This window comes from Myotis myotis, unplaced genomic scaffold (assembly GCF_014108235.1).
Source record: "Myotis myotis isolate mMyoMyo1 unplaced genomic scaffold, mMyoMyo1.p scaffold_m19_p_1, whole genome shotgun sequence".
NCBI classification, from domain to species: Eukaryota; Metazoa; Chordata; class Mammalia; order Chiroptera; family Vespertilionidae; genus Myotis; species Myotis myotis.
This window is the reverse complement of record NW_023416313.1, coordinates 216,789,784-216,811,241: the sequence shown is the minus strand read 5'-3', so window position 1 is coordinate 216,811,241 and position 21,458 is coordinate 216,789,784. Positions and strand designations below refer to the sequence as shown.

Sequence of the window (21,458 nt, the reverse complement as noted above, 5' to 3'; positions counted from 1 at the left end):
CCAGTTTCCTTCCCTCACTCCTTGGCTCATGGTCCCTTCCTCCATCTTCAAAGCCAGCGCCACGCTAAGTGCCTCGCGAGCTTCTAATCCAGTGGTTCTCAACCGTGGCTGCACATTAGAATCACCTGGGAATCCTTTTAAAATCCTGATTTCTGGGCCTCATTCTCCGGAAATTCTGTTTCTTTGTTATGGGGTGGGGCCACAACATGAGTAACAAAGAAACAGAATTTCTGGAGGATGAGGCCCAGAAATCAGGATTGTAAAAAGATTCCCAGGTGATTCTAATGTGCAGCCAAGGTTGAGAACCACTTCTTTTCCCATTGTTACATCCTGGACAACCCTTCTGCCTCTTCTTCCCCTTTTAAGGGCTTACATGATTACAATGGGCCCACCCAGATGATCCCCACCTCAAGGTCAGCTGATTAGCAACTTTAGTTCCCTCTGCTACCTACTTCCCCTCTGTCAGGTAACCTAAGGTAACCATAGGGTTGGGACAGACATGTTGGGGGCTGTTCTCCTAGCACACCCTCTAGTGGGAGAGGTGCACCTGGGTGTAGTGAACGCTACCAGGTGGAATAAAGTCATGGCCAAGTTGAGGCAATAGCGATGGGCCCTGCAAAAGGAGGAGAGGGTCCTCTTTTTGAATTGGATCTATCGACCTACCTATCTATCACCTATCTAGCTATATCCAATTCAATATAGATCCAATTATATATGAGATTATACATGAGAAGAATGAGTAGGAGCCTGAGAAATGGCATTCCAGGTGGAAGGGACAGCATAAGCAAAGACCCGGGGGGAAAGGACGTTGAGAGTGTATAATAGTTTGTTGTGGATGGAGCATCGGGTACACAGAAAGAATAAGGCATCCCTGCCTCAGATATATATTTAGCTTTTTAAATATATTTGATTTAGGCCAAATCATACCTCTTTCCTGAGCGCACGTCAGCTCAGAGAACCAGAGGGGAGGTAGGCGGTTTAAAAAAATGACAAGTGGTGAGGAATAAAACCCTGCCCTGGAAAACCTAGGCCTGGAGGGGGTGAGGCTGTGCCCAGGGCACAGAAAGGTGAAGCACCCATCTTTTCAGACCCACCAGTTTTTTAAAAATATTTTTTACTGATTTCAGAGAGGAAGGGAGACGGGGAGAGAGATAGAAACATCAATGATGAGAGGGAATCATTGATGGGGTGCCTCCTGCATGCCCCACACTGGGGATCGAGCCCTGACTGGGAATCGAACTGTGACCTCCTGGTTCATAGGTCGACGCTCAACCCCTGTGCCATGCCAGCTGGGCATGCTGACCCACCAGTTTTATGGGTGATTTCACGCTTGCAGCTACTGAATGGGCCATACAGAGCCTCAACATCTCTGGTTCCCAAGGTGGGAGCTGGTGGGAGTTGCTCAGGTGAGATGGCTGGGAGGAGCTGTCAGCATTCAGGCATCTCTTCCCCAGCCTCCTGTCCCCCGGGGAGCAGCCCCCAAGGCTAGGGAGAGGGCCCAGTGTGGGGGGCAGGTCAGCTGCTCATGCTGGAGCCAGAGTTCAGGCCTCCCCTGCCCGGGCCTGGCCCAGGAAATCAGGTTTTCTAGAGCACCTACCTCCCCTTCCAGGCATAGCAAGCAGAACACCAGCCCGGCTGGAAATGGGCCCGGCTGCTGGCATAGTGTGAGCTGACTTTCAAGTAAGGCTCCACTTTCCTAACAAGTAACCAGCTCTCGGCCAAGCCTTGTCTTTCTTGAAGCCCAGCTGTTATTCGGAGTGGAAATGGGAGCGATTCTTAGGTGTATCCCAGTGTTTCCTGAGTATCCCGTGGGCACACAGATAAACTCTTTTTTTTCCATAGTTATATCTTTATTTTTACTGTTACCTTCTATTTATGTTCATTGATGGTGTTCTTCATTTGCTGCAGTCATGTAAAAGTTTTAAAAATATGTTTACTCAAATTTCAAATGTGGGTTCATGCCGGGAGCCGGTCCATGCTTGCTGTTTCAAGGGACCTGGCATATATGGCATACTGTTCTTAATATGTTTGCTCACCTTCTTGGCACTATGTGTTTTAACCAAGGTCTCTGAGAAAGGTTGTTTCCCCAGGTAGGGATTTTCCCCTGAAGTTAGGGAGGGAATAAAACCTCTTAACTAGTGCCAGGTGGGTAATTAATCACTTTAACTACGAACAATCATGCTTAAGCTACATAATCTTTACTCCCTGGAATGGAGATAAGAAACGCCCTAGCCTTTGTAATAGAGATTGATAGGATTGAATCAACTGGTATAAATACAGATGTAATAAGACAGCAAGACACAGAACTTAGAACACAGGACTAAGAAGACAGAACCTACACAGAACCCAGAGACAGAAGAACTTCGCTGGAGAGAACATGGCAAAAGATCCTGGACTGAACCTGACTACAGAAATTGGCAAGAGAACCTGACTAGAACCTGGTGACTGAACCTGGCTGGAGAACCTGGAGAACCTAGCAAGAGAACATGGACACAGAACCTGGCTGGAGATCCTAACCAGAACTTCACTGGAGATCCTGACCAGAACTTGGCTAGAGATCCTGGCTAGGCTGCTGATCAACTGAACGCTGTCTCCGTGTCCTTCCTTCTTCGCCGACTCCGTCTACACCTTTGGGAACCCCTGGACCTGCTGGGGTTGGACCCCGGCAGGTTCATTTTTTAAAAAATATCAAGCACACAGTAATACAGGCTTTTGTGGATAAGGCCACGGCCGTGGTGGTGGTATTTGATGGCTGATGTTTGGGGGACGCTAGTCAATTTGACTCAGCGTGGCTAACCTGTGGGAGTACCTGCGGGCGATGAGCCAGGCACTGTTGGGCGGCGATGCTGGTGAAGTGTTTGGTGTGTGTGTGTGTGTGTCTGCCTCAGGGAGCCCCGCACACAGTGTGGCCAGGGGCCGCTGACGCTCTCCCTTCTGTGGCCTTCCAGATATCGATGAATGCCGGACCATCCCTGAGGCCTGCCGAGGAGACATGATGTGTGTGAACCAAAACGGCGGGTACCTGTGCATCCCCCGAACAAACCCAGTGTATCGGGGGCCCTACTCGAACCCCTACTCCACCTCCTACTCAGGTCCATACCCAGCAGCTGCCCCTCCGCTCCCGGCTCCAAACTACCCCACGATTTCCAGGCCTCTCATCTGCCGCTTTGGATTCCAGATGGATGAAGGCAACCAGTGTGTGGGTGAGTAGCCCAGCACCTTGGGCCTCTGTCCATTGTGCCTGGCGAAGGCCACGCCCTAATCCAGCAGGTTCACCCCGACAGGTTATTAGCGGCCCTTCCATGCACCTGTGAAACAATGACTTACTTTCTACATAGTTTTTTCACTCTTAGCAGCATGTCTCTGGGAACCCTCCCACTGAGGAGTAGTTTAGTTTGCTGTGTCATTGACAGTTCTCCAGAAAGCCAATTCATCTACCTACTCATCTATCTATCATCTATCTATCTATCTATCTATCTATCTATCTATCATCTATCTACCTACTCATCTATCTATCTATCTATCTATCTATCTATCTATCTATCTATCTATCATCTCTCTATCTATTATCTATCTATCTATTATCTATCTATCATCTATCTACTTATCTACCTATTTATCATCTTTCCATCTATCTCTTGATATTATCTATTTATCCTCTATCTACTTAAAGACCAGGCTCATATGTTCTCTGTGCAATAAGAAATGCAACTGGTCAAACTTAGTAAGTGAATCCCAGAATGAGATTGAGAAAGGACTAGAGCTTTCTTCCCAACACCCCTCGCCCGTGAATGGAATGTATGCTCCTGAAGTAAAAGAAGCCGTGAGGGCCAAGACCACCTGTTCTGGAAAGAAAGTGGGTTCCTTGAGTGGGGACCAATGTCCTTTTGGCCAAAAGAAGCCTTGCTGATGGGAGCTTGTAGCAGGAGTAGATCTCTGGGAGAAGGAGTTTTGATGAGGTCCCAACGGAGCTGGTGAGTGGTGTGATGGGTGCCCTGGTGAGCTGTGGTAGTCCGTTGGCCAGGGTCACCTTGGCAGAGGGTTACCTGGAACCCTCCCTGGTCACTTGGCTGTGGTCAGACCAGAACCTTTGCAATTGTCTCCAGCTTTGGGAAATGGAATGATGGTGACTCCATGTACCTCATCTACAAAACCTACCTGGAGCCCCATTTTAAGCATATTTATAAGTTATATAAATATCCTGTTTTACTAGGATGGTTTGAGGAGCATAGAGCATACATAGGAAATAGAAAAATTTAAGGGATGTGATAAAAATTAATGTGAAGTTCTAATATGTCCCGTTACCCCAAAAGTTTAGGAGAACATCGGTCTGCTTAGTGAGATTTTTGTTGGACCCATTTGAGGGTCCTGGAGTGATGAGCTGTAGCCAACTGTTAGAGGCTGTGTGGTGATTTTGTAATGTCTTTCATATGTCCATGCAAATGAGTGCATTTATATTTGAATACATGCAAATCACATGTAAACGTGTCCGTCAGAGCTACAAGGGAAAATTGGGTACACCTGAAAACAAACTTCTCTGGTCTCAAGAGGTGGGGTATCAGGGGGACGGGGTCAGGGGGGAAGAGCTGGTTGATGGTCACTTGGGATGTTGATGACTGTGCAAAGGGAAAGAGTGTGGGGCCCAGTCCAGTCAGGGCTGGTGCTTTGGTGGGGAAGATAGGAACACGCTTCCTTACAACAAGCAGCAGAACCACAGACGTGGTAGCTGGAAGGGACTTTACAATTAACTTTGGCGTCTTCACTTTACAGAAAAGGGAATGTGGACTCCAATGACTTAGATGACAACAGAGGTCAGATGGGGGCCCACTGTCCTGACAACCAGTCTGCACTCTCCTAACTGCACCGCAGGCCGCTTGCCTCTGTAGAAAGACATGATCCCAAAAGCAAGTGCAGAGAAAGCGAGGTTGGGGTGGGGGTGCAGCTCTTCCCTGTGGGGCCGGGCGGGCCCCGGGACCGTGCACCTCTTCAAGTGGAGAAGGGGTGTGATGACAGGTGGAGTGCTCTGGGTTTCCAGGAGCGGCTGCTCTATCTGAGGTCTTGGGCCATCTCACGGGCCCCTGTGGCGGGGCAGCTGGGAAGTGCCCAGGGCTCCCCGACATCACCCTGTCTCCCACAGACCTCTTCCAGGACCCCAGTGCCCTTGAGAATGAGGACATGGCTGGGAAACCTATTCATCTCTGGTCCCTAGGATGGCATGCGGTTTTACAGCTCGAAACCTGTCACACGGGAGATGTGGAGCCTTCATAATGGCCCTTTTGTAAGGAAAATACAATCTAGGAACCCTAGTGGGGACTGGCACTGGGCCCGTCCATTTCCAGAAAGTTCAGCATTATGCATTCATCAGTCGGAGTTCTTTCTAACTTCCCTTCACCCCACCCACCGTTTCCTGGTTTACAGAGGGTCCGTCTGGGCATGGAGAAGGGTGGCCTCCTGGGCAGGAGCAAGGGAGGGGCAGGGAAGGGAGTCTCTCTCTCCAACACCGCTCCTGCTGGGGAGAGGGAGGAGGGAGGAGGGCCTGGGAACCGGCCACATGGGAGCAAGGCACAGAGGTGGCCGGAGAGGGGGAAGGACCTGAGAGGGGACATTGTGGTCCCTGCCCAGAGAAAGAGAACGTTGGTGCCTCCCAGAGCGCAGGTCTGGTCCATGGGATGCGCGGTGTCCGGTCAGATCAAGTTGGGAAATGTTTCCGAAACTTCGGTGTTCTAAGAGAGGAGGACCGGATCTCCAAAGGAGTGCCCTCCACCTCCTCCTCGAAATAAGAGTAAGCAGCAGAAACCACCGTGGCAGCAGTAATGACCATGAGCACTGGTAGAGTGCTGTGCACCAGCCCTTTCCTAGGAACGCACACCTACCCCTCCCCGCCGCCCCACGAGGTAGGACTGCTATTCCTCGTGGACGCTGAGGACCCGAAGCTCAGAGAGGTGGAGAAGACGGGGCCACGCCAGCACTTGAACCCATGCAGGCTCTGGAGGAGGAAACTGAGGTCCAGTGGAGTAAAGGTTTTTCAGATCCTCCCAGACACTCAGTACTGGAGCCATCACTAACAACCAGCCTTCTGTTGTTGTTGTTGTTGTTCTTCTTCTTCTTCTTTTTCCTCTTCCTCCCCCCCTCCTCCTCCTTCTTCTTTCTCTTCCTCCTCCTCCTCCCCCCTCCTCCTCCTTCTCTTTCTCTTCCTCCTCCTCCTCCCCCCCTCCTCCTCCCCCTCCTCCTCCTCCTCCTTCCCCTCCTCCTCTCCTCCTCCTCCTCCTCCTCCTCCTCCTTCTTCTTCTTCTTCTTCTTCTCTCTTCCTCCTCCTCTTCCTCCTCCTCCTCCTCCTCCTCCTCCTTCTTCTTCTTCTTCTTCCTCCTCTTCCTCCTCCTCCTCCTCCTCCTCCTCCTCCTCTTCCTCCTCCTCCTCCTCCTCCTCCTCCTCCTCCTCCTCCTCCTCCTCCTTCTTTCTTCTTCTTCTTCCTCCTCCTCCTCCTCCTCCTTCTTCTTCTTCTTCCTCTTCCTCCTCCTCCTCCTCCTCCTCCTTCTTTTTTGTAACTAACATTTGTGTTCTGTAAAACTTTGAGCCTAGACAAAAGCAGAGAGAACATCATGAACACACACCTCCTTATCGCCCCGTTTCAGTAATTGTCAGTATAGACCCAGCCTCATTTCTCCTTTGCCCTCACCTCGTGGATTTCTTCAAAGCAAATCCCAGGCATCATCTAATTTCAGCCTGAACTGATAAAGTGGGGTTCTCCGCGAAAGCCAATTCATCTACCTACTTATCTATCTATCTATCTATCTATCTATCTACTTACCTATTTGGGGTTCAGAATGTATCTCTCAGTGATAAAGTTTCTTTTAAAAAATAGCCACAGTACTGTCATAAACCTATAAACATCAACAATGGTTCCTTTTTCTTACTGAATATCTAGGTAGTGTTCAAATTTCTCTGATTGTCCCTAAATGTCTTTTTTCTGTTGGTTGGTCTGAATCAGATTCAAGCAAGGTCTGCAAGTTACATTTGGTTGACAACCCTTTTAACTCCCTCTTAATCTTTTTTGTTTCCTTCGCCACTTGAAAGAGGCTGAGTTGTGCGTCCTGCAGAATTTCCTGCATTTGGGGTGTAGCCGATGGCATTCTTGTGGTGGCATTTGGCAGGTGCCTTTCTCCCACCGCTTCCCTGTGAGCTGGAAGAGTTACATCCAGAGACTTGATCCAATTCAGGTTTAATTTTCTTGGCAAACTGCTTTCCAGGTAGCACCCTGTTCCTTGGTTCCTTCCATGTCCTGCTTTCTTCACCTAAGTCTATGAAAGTCTACACACGAGTTTATAGAAGCAAATGGACATCCCCTTTCACTGTGGCTGTGTTTTTCTGAGTTTTGGACCCACCTTCAAGGAAGCAATTTCCTCCCTTGTGCCCAAATTAGTCCGTGTTCTGTTTCTGCAGGGTGGGCGGGACCAGACTTGGCACCCGGGTCCCTTGGGCCTCTGAGCTTGCTGCTCCACTTCTGTTCTGGGTTCCTCATTGAAGGTGACTAGACGCTGCTCCTAAAGAGCCAGGAAAGCTTTCTGTTCTTTAGAAAACTGGCCTCTTGGCTTGGGGGTGCCCAGCACCAGGGCCCCCTCCACAAGGGCGGTGGGACTCCTGGCTATTCAGGGTGCCTCCCGGGTCCTGGGCCCTTGGCAGATCTGGAGACCAGTTCTCAGGATGGAGAGCTGGAAGGACGTGGTTAATTGGCAAGGAGGAGAGGGCTGCTGGAAGGAAGCCTCGCTTCCCTAGAACACAACCAAGGCCCAGACAAAGGCCACATCTAACGTCTACAAGGGGTTCTGAGCCGCAAGACGTGGCGGAAGCAGGGTGGGGTGGGATTAACAGCATCGGTGTTGAGGGCTCAGGGTGAGCCGAGCCGAGGGCTTGGGGCACCCTGGATCTGAACCCCCATTCCGGAACCCTCCTTTCCTAGCTCACCACCTCTGAGACGTTTGGTGTAGGTCCCCGAATGTGGATGCCACTTGTTTCTGACTGTTCATCTCCTTTGGGGCTCAATTTGTCACCTCTGGGTGAACATGCTTAGTTCTGTCCTTGCTAATCAAGTTGGCAATGGCAAATCTCATGACCACCGTGCATGGAGAAAGCACCATTTACTGGAGCCACGCTGCCCTGGGGACCGCCCAGACTCTCTGGCCACTGGTGATAACGCGGTGTCTTTATTCTCCCGGCCTGGGGTTTGTTCATTGGTCAAAGCACCCAAGTGGACGGAAAGGAACACGTGTGGATCCTTTTGAAAGACGGATGGTTGTTGGCCTGAGGCTTTCTTCTCAGTTATTTTTCTCTGAAAGCCAACAGGTATTTTATTCAACCAATGTATGCAGAGAACCTTATTGGTGCCACCCTCTGGCCTGGGCACTGAGGGGTCAGGGAGTCCGGGCACAGCCACAGGGCTCTCTCCAGAGCTTACTGTCAAGGAAGGGAGAGCAGACATAAAGCAAGCAGCTGACATACCAGGTGACCACAGACGGGTTCCTGAAAAGGCGGGGCGACCTTCAGTGGAGAAGGCTGGAATCTAGGAGTCAGACAGGCTTTGCTTCTCCCCTTGGTTGGGCCACTTCTGAGCCGTGAGACCTGGGTCTCAGTTTTCTCCTCTAGACAATGGGTACAATAATGCCTACCTCACAGTAACATGTGAAAATGCCTGGTCTGGGTCTGCATGGAGTATCACGCAGCAATACTGCGGGGGAAGGATTCGAGGAGGAGGCAGCGAGGGGCCGGAGATGCTAACCCGTGGAAAGATTCGCAGGGTCTGAAAAGGAGTGGAGGCCTAATTCTTGAAAACCTTTAAAATGCCCTAAAACTGAGCTTGCTACACACCCACCTTGCAGGGTTTTGCCCTGTTCAGCTCTTCACAGAGACATCAGTCAGGTTCTGCTTTGAAATACCAGCCAAGCCTGTGTTTGTTTAACTTGTGAAACAAAACGATGGAAGTAGTTCCAGGCAGGGGCAGGTAAGACAAGGACGGGGACACTTAGACCCCAGCCAATGGTGTCACAGGCCCTGCAAGCTTTGCTTCTGCTTTTCAACAGACTTGGGCTGTAACTTGAGACCAAGCCCTCCGGATGAGACCAGGAGGAAAACGCAGGCAGCCCAGTCAGCTACTGGGATCTTTAGCTGCTGAGGGCTTTGGAACAGGGCAGGCTGGGGAGGAAAGGGGACCCAGGACGGAGGTGGGGGCTGCGCAGTTGGCCTTGCTCGTTCAAGTGCAGCCCCGCTACTCAGGCGGCCCCTCTTCCTTCAGGTCTTTTCTCATCCTTGGCTGGGATGGTGAGCAAGCGGTGCAGCCTCTCTGAGACTCCGTTTTTCCATCTGTAAACAGGGATCGCAGTAGCAACTTCCATAAGACATTTGTGAGAATTAAATGAGATAATGCACGTGAGCCGCCCGGCATGGAGGCTGCCTGGTGTGCGGAAAGGGTTAAGCACAGTTGTTAGGATTTTGTTTTCATCATTTCAGGTCTCACTATCCCATGATGCATTCTCCTATTGCCAACCCTGACTCTTGTTATTCTGTTATTATTTTTTCCTCGGGGGATTAGAGTGACTAGCACCTGCCTTTTAGAAGGTGGAGGGTGGAATTCTTGTCACTTTTCAGCATTAGGGGTTGGGGGGATTTATACCTCCAAGGAGATCTCAGCAGAGAGGGGACCCCCAGGATCACCCAGAGCTGCTCTTCTGGGCCGTCATGTGCCCATGAGTCAGCACCTGGGGAAATGCAGATTCTGACTCAGCAGGTCTGGGGCGGGGCCTGCGACCCGAATTTCTCACCAGCTCCCTGGTGATGCACTGCTGCTGGTCCACTTTGATCAGGGCTCTAGTCCCATGGTCGGCAAACTCATTAGTCAACAGAGCCAAATATCAACAGTACAATGATTGAAATTTCTTTTGAGAGCCAAATTTTTTAAACTTAAACTATATAGGTAGGTACATTGTTATTAACTTAATTAGGGTTCTCCTAAGGCTTAGGAAGAGCCACACTCCTAAGCTGGCCTTTGCTAAAAACGTCCTCAATCTGATTGAGGTACGTTCGCTGAGGTCGACCCCTCCCAACTCTCCCATCCACACTCGTCTTGTAGACTTGTTTCGTCTATCTCCTTCCGTTCATCCTCTCTATATGTCCAAACCATCTCAACATACCTTTCTCAATCCTCGACACTACGTCTTCTTTCACTCCACAACGTTCCCTAAAATTAGCTTAATAAACTTTACTTAAAGTTTTAATTCAACTTTCGCACTGTATGTGCGTGCCCGCACGTGGTATTTTGTGGAAGAGCCACACTCAAGGGGCCAAAGAGCCACATGTGGCTCACGAGCCACGGTTTGCCGACCACTGCTCTAGTCCATCTGTCTATTCTTAGATAGGACTGTATCAAGAAAGGTGGAAACTTTATTTTTAAATGTAATTCCCACATGGTTTAAATTTGTTAAAAAGAATGTATTTTGTTTAAACACAAAAAATCTAAAAGAAAAAAAATGTTAAGCCTAAATTGAGGCATCAGTTTAGGATAGGTCATCAGTAAGAACTGGGCTTTGATCCCAGGTTTGCTATTTATTAGCTGTATGACATTTAAAAGGTCACTTGGTCTACATTTCTGGCCTACATTTTATTATTTGCAGAAAGAAGGGATAGTAGGAAATTAGGGGTCTTAATCTAGGGTCTGTGGGTAGAATTTTGATGATTTATTTTCTTTTTTTTTTTCCTGCACTAACTTTTAATGAAACTTAGCATTACCTTCAATGGATATAGGCAATAAGCTATAGGATTCTTAGCAGTACCTGGGACAGTATTAACAAGAGAAATACAGATATATATATATATATATCACACTGCAGCTGCAGCAGTTCTTCTGAAATATTTTGAAGATTTGACATTATGAAATATTATTTTGAAATATCATTCTCATTTACCCCTACTGCAAGTTGTAGAAGATAGTAGACCTGCTGCCAATGTTGTTTAATGCACCGATGAAGAAGCATATATGTTATTACATCACAGATATCCTATATAACAAAGGCCTAATATGCTAAGTGTCTGGTCGTCCAATCGTCTGTTCAACCAATCAAAGCGTAATATGCTAATGATATGCTAAGGCTGCTCAACCACTTGCTATGATGTGCATTGACCACCTGGGGGCAGATGCTCCGACTGGTAGGTTAGCTTGCTGCTGGGGTCCAGCCAATTGGGACTGAGCGAGATGGGCCAGACATACCCTGGAGCCCTCCCGTGGTCCCTCCCCAGCTGGCCAACCTCTCGCAATCCGGGACCCCTTGGGGGATGTCGGAGAGCCAGTTTTGGCCCGATCCCGCAGGCCAGGCCTAGGGACCCCCGCTGGTGCATGAATTCGTGCACCAGGCCTCTAGTGTTTTGATAACTGTCTTTCAATATTGCTGTTTTCTTTTGTAATCCTATGAATTTCATGGTATATAATTAGAAGCAGTGTTCTGAGCAGGGCCCACGGGCTTCATCCAACTGCAAGGCAAGTTCATAGCATGCACACAGGAGGCTTGAATTCCCCAGACCAGACGGCTCCTAGGTCCCCTCCAGCTCAAGACGTTCTCCTGTTCTAAATCTTGCCAATCCGTAGGGAAGCTAGCGATTGTGTCCAGACAGTCTGGGTTTTCTGTTAACTCATTGTCATCGGGATTGCTCCTTGTTGTGGTCTGTCTCTACTTGCCTTTCCACCAGCCTGTGTGCTCAGTGGCATCTTCTGCCAGGACTGTGTCCGCTCTGCAGCTGTGGGCCCCTCCCACCCACAGCTGGAGCTGCTTTGGGAACTGGCCCTGGGGCACGTCCAGCCTCGGGGCCTTTGTGTAGTAGGCACTTCCCCGGTGCCCAGCACGGCAATTTTCTCAATGACCTACAAATTTTTCTTGGCTCTCACCTTATGTTCCTTGGTCTGGTTGTGTTTCTTTTAATTATGTTCCACTCTGGAATTAGCCAGTTGTGTGTGGAAAACAAGTGGTGTTGCAAGAGGCGAGGAGAAGTGTGGACTTTCAACGGGACAAAATTCAGCTCTGCTTTGGAAGGTTCTGGCTAACGTGGGTGCATGGCCAGGTCTCCAGAGAGTGCCTGCTGGAGGACAGAGGTGGCGTGACCTGCCAGGTTGTCAACAGCCTCAGATGCCAGGGAGCCGCCCATTCGCACTGGTTAGCCAGGTGTGTTTTCATTTAGTGCAGTGGTTCTCAGCCTTCTGGCCCTTTAAATACAGTCCCTCATGTTGTGACCCAACCATAAAATTATTTTCGTTGCTACTTCATAACTGTAATGTTGCTACTGTTATGAATCGTCATGTAAACATCTGATATGCAGGATGGTCTTAGGCGACCGCTGTGAAAGGGTCGTTCGACCGCCAAAGGGGTCGCGACCCACAGGTTGAGAACCGCTGGTTTAGTGGGAGGAGCATGTTCTGGTGCTTCTGAAAGAGGCTCAGTGGTTCCAAGTGTGTTGAAACAGAGGAGGGCGATTGTACCTTCTCTTTTCTCCTCAAGGCTAGTAGACTTCTTTTCTCCTTTTTTCTTTTTTTAAATCTTTATTGATGAAAGTATTACATATGTCCCCTTTCCCTCCCACCCCCATTGACCTCTTCTAGCCCGCCCCATTCCCCTGCCTCAGGCCTTCACCACCCTATTGTCTGCGTTCCTGGGTTATGCATATATGCATACAAGTTCTTTGGTTCATCTCTTCCCACCCTCGACTCAACCCCACCTCCCACCTTCCCTCTGAGATTTCGAAGTTTGTTCTATGCTTCTATGTCTTTGGATCGATTTTGTTCATCAGTTGATTTTGTCCTTTAGATTCCACATCTGAGTGAGATCATGTGATACTTGTCTTTCTCTGACTGGCTTATTTTGCTTAGCATAATACTAAGTCCCTGCATGCTCTCTCAAAGGGTAAGAGAGCCTTCTTTTTTACTGCTGCATAGTATTCCATGGAGTAAATGGACCACAGCTTTTTTATCCACTCATCTACTGATGGGCACTTGGGCTGTTTCCATAGATTTCTTTTCAAACATCCTTCTGATGGAAGTGGGGTGAGCACACCACTGGTGAGTCCAGGACAGAGTTGCTGGCTTAGGGTCTGTGCCTACACTGGTAGCAGGTAAGATGTCCCCCCTTCTTATCTGCTCGTGTAGACGGGGTCCTCAGGGCATCTGCAGCTCCCACCCCACCCAGTGTGATGCTGGAAGTAGAGCGATTTGTGCTATTGGGAATGGAGTCAATGAAATGAAGAAGTAAAAATACCACGTGAGTGCAAAATATTAGTGTCATGGAGAGTGTGCGCATGAGAACAATAAAACTAATTCAAGCAATAAGTTAGGAATCATGGCTAATGCTGTCGACAACGCCACATGTAAATATCTTCTGGTAGGCCCGAGTGATACTGTCTGCTGTTAGGGAAAGAAAGGGGCTCTTTATTTCCTCAGAGGACCGGAGGGAGTGGGTTATTAGTCCAGGATGTAGTGGGAGGTAGTATGATGCCATGAAAAGGGCATGGGCTTTAGATTCAGACATGTTGGGGTTCCAGTGCCACCCCAGCACAGGTGCCTGGCTCAGGGCGTTAAGCCCTTAGGATACTAGTACACACCTTGTGGGATTGTTCGGGGGCTTAGCAAAGGGTCTGCTGTGTGTCTGACAGTCAAGTCTGCACCCCCTTACCCATCGCTGCTGTCACGCCCCTAGCCCCTTCACTTGGGGGCAGCGATCTACTTGCTTACATCTACGGACCCCTGCCCAGTCACCTGAAAGTGGGGTGCTGTTGGCTGCTTATCTCAGGTGGGCAGGTTGGGGGAAGTAGAAGGAGAAGGACTGCCCTTTAGTTTGTGACCATGTGCTGACCCTTCTCCCCTCCTCCACTCTGACCCCACTCACACAGGCTCCCTGGGGCCCTTCTCTGGGGCCCTCTTAGCTCTGGGAGTGCCAAGGAGCGACCCGGGTCCATTCATTCTCTTCTCCCATAGGCTGCCAGCCTCTCTGGACACATGGACATGCAGGCAGAAAGAAAGACAGACTCCAGACCACGCTGGCCCGGCTGGCTGTGACTGGGAAAGTGCTGGTGGGTTGGGTTGAACCCTCATCAGAGAGGCCCCCCTCCTGAATCAGATGACCTCCCCCAGAAGACCAGCCCCCAGCTGGTCTCCTGCTTGGAGGCAGCAAGGCCACAGCTTCCGGGCAGCCCCCAGGTTGTGACAGATGGCAGGCAGGGGCCCACGGGCTCTCATCAGGGTGTGGGTGTCGAGGGTTGGGCAGTGGACAGAGGCTTCCTTGGCTGCAGGCACCTGGCACCTGGCAGCATGGGCTCTCAATGAGCAATTGTCACCTGAATGAATGAATGGATGAATGGATGGATGAATGAATGGATGAGTGAATGGATGAGTGAGTGAACAGTGGGGGCAAGTGAGAGGGGGGTCTTCACTCATTTCCACACTCCATCTCTCATTACCCACTGGAAGCACCCCTACCTCTCGCTGGGAGCCAAGAGGGGACCAAGGTCTCCTTGTTCCTTGCGTGCCCTGTGGCCCAGAGCCATGGTCTCCACGTATGCCCATGCCCAGCTGGGTCCTCACACCACGGCACTCAGTGAGCACTGAACTGAACTGAATTTACCCTGTAGCCAAGAGGCTGATGCCTGTGAGGAACCTTCTGGTAAGATGAGCTTTACAGGGACCCACCTCGGCGGCCCTTTCCCCTTGGGGATGCGCCAGAGGGGAAATCCGTGGTCGCTGGGCTCTTCCCACCGTGGGGCCAGGCTTCGTTTCCCTGCCATGGGAGGGACTGGCTCCCAAGGATTTGCCTCCAGCCAGGGCCAGCTCCTTGCACAACTCCAGGGGGCGCCGTTCAATTGTATGACATGCCATTGGCACCCCCTCCCGCCCCACAGCCGGCTTGAGGCTCCTGTTTGTCTTGGAAAGAGAGGAACTGCTTGAGGAAGGGTCCCTGGGCCATCTCCTTAGGGGCTGGCAGAGAAAGGACATTCACAGGATTCCTTCCCTCCAGAGGGCCCCAGACAGCAGACTGGATGTCAAGGACTGACCTGCCGTTCCCCTCCAGCTGTCGGAGCCAGGCCAGAGGGGAGATGGGGACACCCAGCACTGGGCCCTGCCCCGGCCGCCGGCATCCACAGGCTCCAGGGGCCGGCGCGGGCGGGCTGGGGCCCGGGAAGCAGTGAGGCTCGGGGACTTGTCAGTGCTGTCTGACTTTCCTTCAAGCTAGAACATTTGCAGAAATCCAGCCGGAGTTGATTTATGAGCCCCACATATTTTGCAGATCTTAACACATCCCCCAGGAACCAGTGAGGTCAGGCAGAACAGACTTTGCATCCGCAACCAGTAAGAACTTGGCATTTTCAATAGCTCCCCGGGGAATCAGGGCGTCCTAATTGGAGGGAGAGTATATGAAACAATGGAAAGGCATACACACACAAAGAAAACCTGACTCTGCTTCATTCCTGCTGGGGAGATAGGTAAGCCATCTGCGAGCTGGGTGAAAGGTGGCCACTGTGACCAAAGGAAGCGTCATGGGACTGGGCTGCTGGGACCAGCCGTGAACTCAGAGCCAATTAGCAGTGACCAGAGCGTCCCGTCCTGTGTTCTCTGGAGCACGCCCCGTAACTGTGATAAATAGACGCTGGCGATTATTTATGTAACATCTCTATCCAGCAGGAACTTTCTGTCTTGCTCGCTGTTGGGAGAGCTGCACGTGGTGAATTGTACCTATAGGATTCCGATGAGCAAGAGAAATTGATTATGTCCTAGGTGTCCATATAGGTTAGTTTATTATTATTAACTAGAGGCCCGGTGCATGAAATTCGTGCATGGATAGGGTCCCTAGGCCTGGCTGGCCATCAGGGCTGATTTGTGGGGCAACCAGTGGGGCAACTGGGGGACCCCCGCTGACACCCACCTTGGCTGGCCTGGGACCTGTGGGCTGGGGGCAACTCCTACATTGAGCGTCTGCCCCCTGGTGATCAGTGCACGTCATAGCGATTGGTCATTCCACTAGTCATTCTGCCATTCGGTCTATTTGCACATTAGGCTTTTATTATATAGGATGGGCTTGATTGCTTCATTTACCATGTATGGGCTGGGGTCTGTGCTGTGCACACAGATCAGTTAGGCATCATTACTGCCCTGGGGAGTTCACATTCTCTTGCCAAGAGTCGGGGTGGGATGGTAGGAAACATCCCAACACATACATTAGCTCTAGCCCAGTGGGATTGGGCAGCAACAGAAGCAGGCAGGAGGCTCTCTGCGGGCGCTGGCTGGCATGGCCGCGGAAACCTTCCTCAGAGACAGGTGTTACCCATCTGTGCGTCATGCGATTAAACAGTTACTCACCGAGCACCTCTCTGTGTCAGATACTGCCAAGTGCTGGAAGGGGATCTAAAGATGGAGGAGACTGTCGCTGCCCCCAGGATCTCGCAGCTGAGCGGGTATGAGTGGGGTTGGGGAGGGGAGGATGTACATAACTCCCCAGAGTCTCCCATGAGCCAGAGTGTGAAGGGGGCGAGAGCAGTATTGCCAGGTGCCGTAGGAGTGCCCGCGGGAAATGGGGATTCTGCTCTGGGAATGGATAGGATGGCCTCGGTGTGAATTTTGGAGCCTTGAGTAGGATTTTTATGTGGGAGGCGAGGAAGGGCTTTTTGGGTCAAGGAGATAACGTAGACAAAGACATGGAGGCAAGAAATTGCCCGGCACATTGAGGAGTGCTGTTGAGGGCCAGCCTTGGTCATGAGCCCATTGGTCACCTGCCCATTCACGATGCCCAGGACGTGGCTGCAGCTCGGCCTTGGATTGGGGGCGGGGAGGATCGAGGGAGAGGGGGGGCTAGGAAACTTGGCAGGAACTAGACTCTGGGGGCTTGGAATGCCGTGCCAATGGCTCAGGCTTTGTCCTGTGAGCGCTGGTTTTGGAGTGGGGGCGTGGTGTGCTGACATCTGTTTGGAGAAGATTCCCCGTTTAGGGGCCCAGTGAACTGGGGTCTTGATCTAATCTTAGCACCGCAGCCAGCTCAGTGGGTGGTTGTGGCTCCAGTCCCTTCTCTCTCTGGCTCCGTTTTCTCATCTATACACATAGTCTCCAAGGCTGCCCCCACCCTGACCACTCGGGATATGAAAATCTTACCACCAGATGAAGAGGAGCTTCTGGAGGCAGGGACTTTGCATTTAGTCTAAGCTCCAGGGGCTGGTGACTGGGCCACCTGGTAATGGCATCACTTCCATGTTCTCAGAGTCCTGGGCGGAGCCTTCCTTTAAGATTGGGGCAGAGATGAGCCCTTTTCGGAGTCCCTTTAGGAAAGGGGCATCGATGGACGGCGTGTATCTGATGATAAGAGGTGGCCTGGTCCCATGAGCAATCTGGCATTGCCTTTATAACACCTGGGAGGGTCTGCAAGGAGCTGGAGTAAAACACAAACTCCTTATGAAGCCAAGAATCCTCTTAGAGTGACCAGTAGGGTGGCAACATAAGAGTTCCACTATTAGCCCTGGGCGGGTATCTCAATTGGTTAGCAGTGGTCGGCAAAGTGCGGCTCGCGAGCCACAAAATACCGACTTCTGCGCATGGGCCACGAAGTTTCAATCTCACTGTACGTGCGCGCCTGCACGTGATACTTTGTGGAAGAGCCACACTCAAGGGGCCAAAGAGCCTCATGTGGCTCACGAGCTGCAGTTTGCCGACCAGGGGGTTAGAGCATTGTCCCGATACACCAAGTTCGATCCGTGGTCAGGCCACATACAGGAATCAACCAATGAATGCATGAATGAATGGAAAAACAAGTTGATGTCTCTCTCTCCCTTTTTCCTTCCCTCCCTTCCTCTGTTCCTCTCTCTCTCTCTCCAAAAAAAAAACACCAAAAAAAAAAAAAAAAAAGGAAAAAAAACCGAGTTCCACTATCAGGCCTTTCTGGAAAATTTCCCACCTCAGACCTCCTAACAGACCCTTTTAAAAGAATCATCTCAATGTCAATTAGCTCCAGAGAGCCGGCGTTGGCCAGGGACCAGGTGGCGCTGGCCTGTGGTCTGTTGGCTTGTCACTGTGGGAGGCTGGATTCTGTGGTTACATCCTTAAGCGACTCCCTTAATTGCAATAATTCCCACTTGAACACTGCCTCTCCCTTATCGCAATCTCTCACATCCGCTAACTCACTGAATTCTCAAGTGACCCAGTAGGCAGGCTCACATTGTTTTCCCCATTTTAGAGCAGCATCCACAGTTCACGTATGGGAGAGACCCACCAGAGGGTAGACTTGCTGACTTTCAGACCCTGCCCCTCCCATAGCATGTCCCATTGCTCTTTGTTGTTCACAGGCTATACTGGCCTCCTTTCTCTTCCTCAAACATGCCAGGCTCTTCCCTACCCCAGGGCCTTTGCACTTACTATTCCCTCTGGACCGCTCTCCTCGATCTTCACATTGCTGTCTCATTCTCTGCTTCCAGGCTTCAGCTTAGTTTAGATGTCACCTCCCTAAAGAGTCCATCCCTGCCCAGCCTGCCCACAGTCACCCCACAGTCACTCTCCATCACAGTCTTCAAACTCACAAACTCGAGCTTGCGTAACATCGCCGGGAAGAATGAAAACTCAGGTTGTGGATCCCACCCCCCAGAGTTTCTGATTCAGTAGATTTGGGGTGGGGCCTGGATTTCCCAGGGATGCTAATGCTTCTGATCTGGGGACCACACTTTGAGAACCACGGAGTGATAACTATCTTTTAATCAATTAATTCATGAATTCATATTGAGGTAAAATCAGCATCAATCAGGTATATGGCATAATGATTTGATATTTGTATACACAGCATCAGCACAGTAACCCTAGTTAACATCCATCACCACACAGGGGAAAATAGCTTTTCTTGTGATGAGAACTTGTAAGGTATACTCTCAGCAGCTTTCAAATATGCAACATAGTATCATTAACTATAGTCACTGGGCTGTACATGACATCCCATGACTGACTTGTTTTATAACTGGGGGTTTGTTTGATCCCCTTTACCCATTTCCCCAAACCGGACCCCCTTCCTCTGGCCACCACCATGCTGTTCTCTGTACCTATGACTTTGTGTTTTGTTGTTTTAATGATTTCGTTCAATGTAAATGAAAGCATGTGGTCTTTGATTTATTTCACTTAGCATAGTGCCCTCAAGGTCTCTCCATTTTGGTGCAAATGACAAGATTTCCTTCTTTTTAAAAAATTTTCTTTTTTATTTATTGGTTTTTAAAGAGAGAGAGGAAGGAGAGAGAGAGAGAGGGAGAAAGAGAGAGAGAGAGAGAGAGAGAGAGAGAGAGAGAGAGAGAGAGAGAGAGAGAGAGGAGATATTGACTTGTTGTTCCACGTATTTATGCATTCATTGGCTGATTTGCTTATTGCCTGCCCGTCTCTCACGTTGGTTCTGCGGCCTCCCTAGGGCCTGGCCCTCGCTGGCGCTTGATCAGTATTTGTTGCCGAGTGTGGTCTGAAGACTCAGCCAGGGCTCCTTGCTTTAGAATCATCCCTCCTGCACAAGCGGAAGAAGACCAGACGTTGCCAGGAGCCCTGGGAGTTACTTGGTCGGATCTCTCCTCCCCTGTTACCTCTTTCTTTTCACACTCGAGCTTTTTCTAAGGGTCGTTGTTAATTTTGTGTATAGATTGCATGGATGATGTTGATAAAATCGCAGGTGGATGCATTGGACGGTCTGGGTTCAAGGAGAGTTGCCAGAAGAAACCCAGCCAAGCTGCAGGGCATCCAGCAAGTATGGCTCCCACGTCGGCCACAGCCGTGCTGTGCTCCGACCTTCCCTTCAGCCGAACTCTTCTCCCTGGGGACAGATGACAGAAGATCTAGCTGAGGTCGGGTGGGTGGGCATTGCAGGCGGAGCCTGTGGCTCAGGGTGTTCCTCTGGGAAGGGCAGACTGGCACAGAGGGAAGAAACCTTGATCTGGGGCTTTTGGGCACCACGTTCTAACAAACGGTGTGACCCAGCCCAGCCAACACAGCTGTAAACCTCTGGGGAGCTTTCTGGGTAAGTGAATTAAATTTTTATGACTGGCTTGCACTTCTCATAATTCCCAGACTGATATTTTCAGAACTCTGGAGTGTCTGAGGCCACTGGCGCCTAGTCCTACTCTTTGGTTTCAAAAGAACAAAGTTGAGCTCTTGCCGGACTGGAATTGGGTTTTAGCTGTAAAATTTTATCTTTCCTGGCAAGGGGGAGTTGAAGATAAAATCTGGGGTGACTATAGATCCCCCGAAGCTATTACTGTGGCCAACAATTATTGAGAGTGAGCTTAGACCAAGCCGGCTGACACTGCCTTCTCCAGGTGGGGATACAGCTCCCTCAAGGACTCATAGGATATGGGGTGTGTGTGTGTGTAGGGGGTGAGGTGCCAACTCTTATGGAGACCACCTCATGGCCACCATGGACTAAGTATCATGGGAGCAACTAGTTCTGCCCATGAGATGAAGGCAGCCCACACAGAGAAGGGACAGTCACAGGTCAGTTGGGAAAGCTGACGAGATGTCATTTACCCAAGGTCACCTAGAGGTCATTTGCAGAGCTGGGATCCTGCTCACTGTCTCTGGGTACTTATTCCCAAGAAGACAGGCTGGATTTGGAAGCTGACTGGCCTTGGGCAAGTCACGGCTCTGCTGTGGGCTTTGCAGAGGGGGGCGATTCATCAGATTAGCTTAGAGACTCCTCCGGTGTGAGGGAAGGTGAGGCTACAGGTGAACACCACAGGACCTCAGACTGGCAGTTTTGAGATCTTTGCTCCTGTTGCCCATGCACATTTTTATTGATTCTAAGCAGCGTGGTCAGGCTGGTGATTGTCAGGATAAGGGGAGTCCGGGCAGTCAACGGAGGTGTCTTTTTAAAGTGGGCTGTGGCCTCGGCCTCAGGTCTTCAAGCGAGACTTTGCTTTTACAGGAATCCCCACCCCCCCCACCCGCCCCCAACCCAGCCACATGGACATGCCACACTCCGCCTTCTCTCCAGTCAGAGCTGTCTTCCCACACTCAAGCTCCAGAAAGAGCTGGAAGCGGAATACATTTGGCTGCTAGCATTACTGCCTTCTGAAGATGAAAAATAAAACCGCGGCAGACCCTGGTAGGCGAGCCACAAAAGGGTTAATGAAACAGAAAGTGGTGGAGACCGTAGGAGCTGGTGGCTTTTAGCTGTGAAGAGGAGGGCAGGCTGGCCACGACCCAGGGGAGTGTTCCAGGCAGGCTGCTGACCCTCCTGATCTGGGGGAGAGTGTGTGTGGTTCTAGAATCGGGCACGTGAGCCACACCCACGCTAATCACGGCGCCGGGACCAGACGGGGGTCGGGGGGAGGACAGGGTGTTCACTTCCCTCTGGGAGGCTGGGTGGCCGTCTCCAGTGTGGGAGGTGCTGGGGAGCACACGGAATGTGTAAGTCCACACATTGTCTCAGTTCTGG

General features: G+C 50.6%; 1 protein-coding gene across 3 annotated transcripts in view; it reads left to right on the top strand.

Annotated features, from left to right (window-relative positions):
- The window catches only part of FBLN5 (fibulin 5), an 87,447-nt gene that overhangs the window by 23,037 nt on the left and 42,952 nt on the right, over nucleotides 1-21,458 (top strand). For all 3 annotated transcript variants that reach the window (XM_036315748.1, XM_036315747.1, XM_036315746.1), the window contains exon 4: nucleotides 2,949-3,203. In XM_036315748.1, the coding sequence (XP_036171641.1) occupies nucleotides 2,949-3,203 (255 nt within the window). The remainder of the gene's footprint in view (nucleotides 1-2,948; nucleotides 3,204-21,458) is intronic.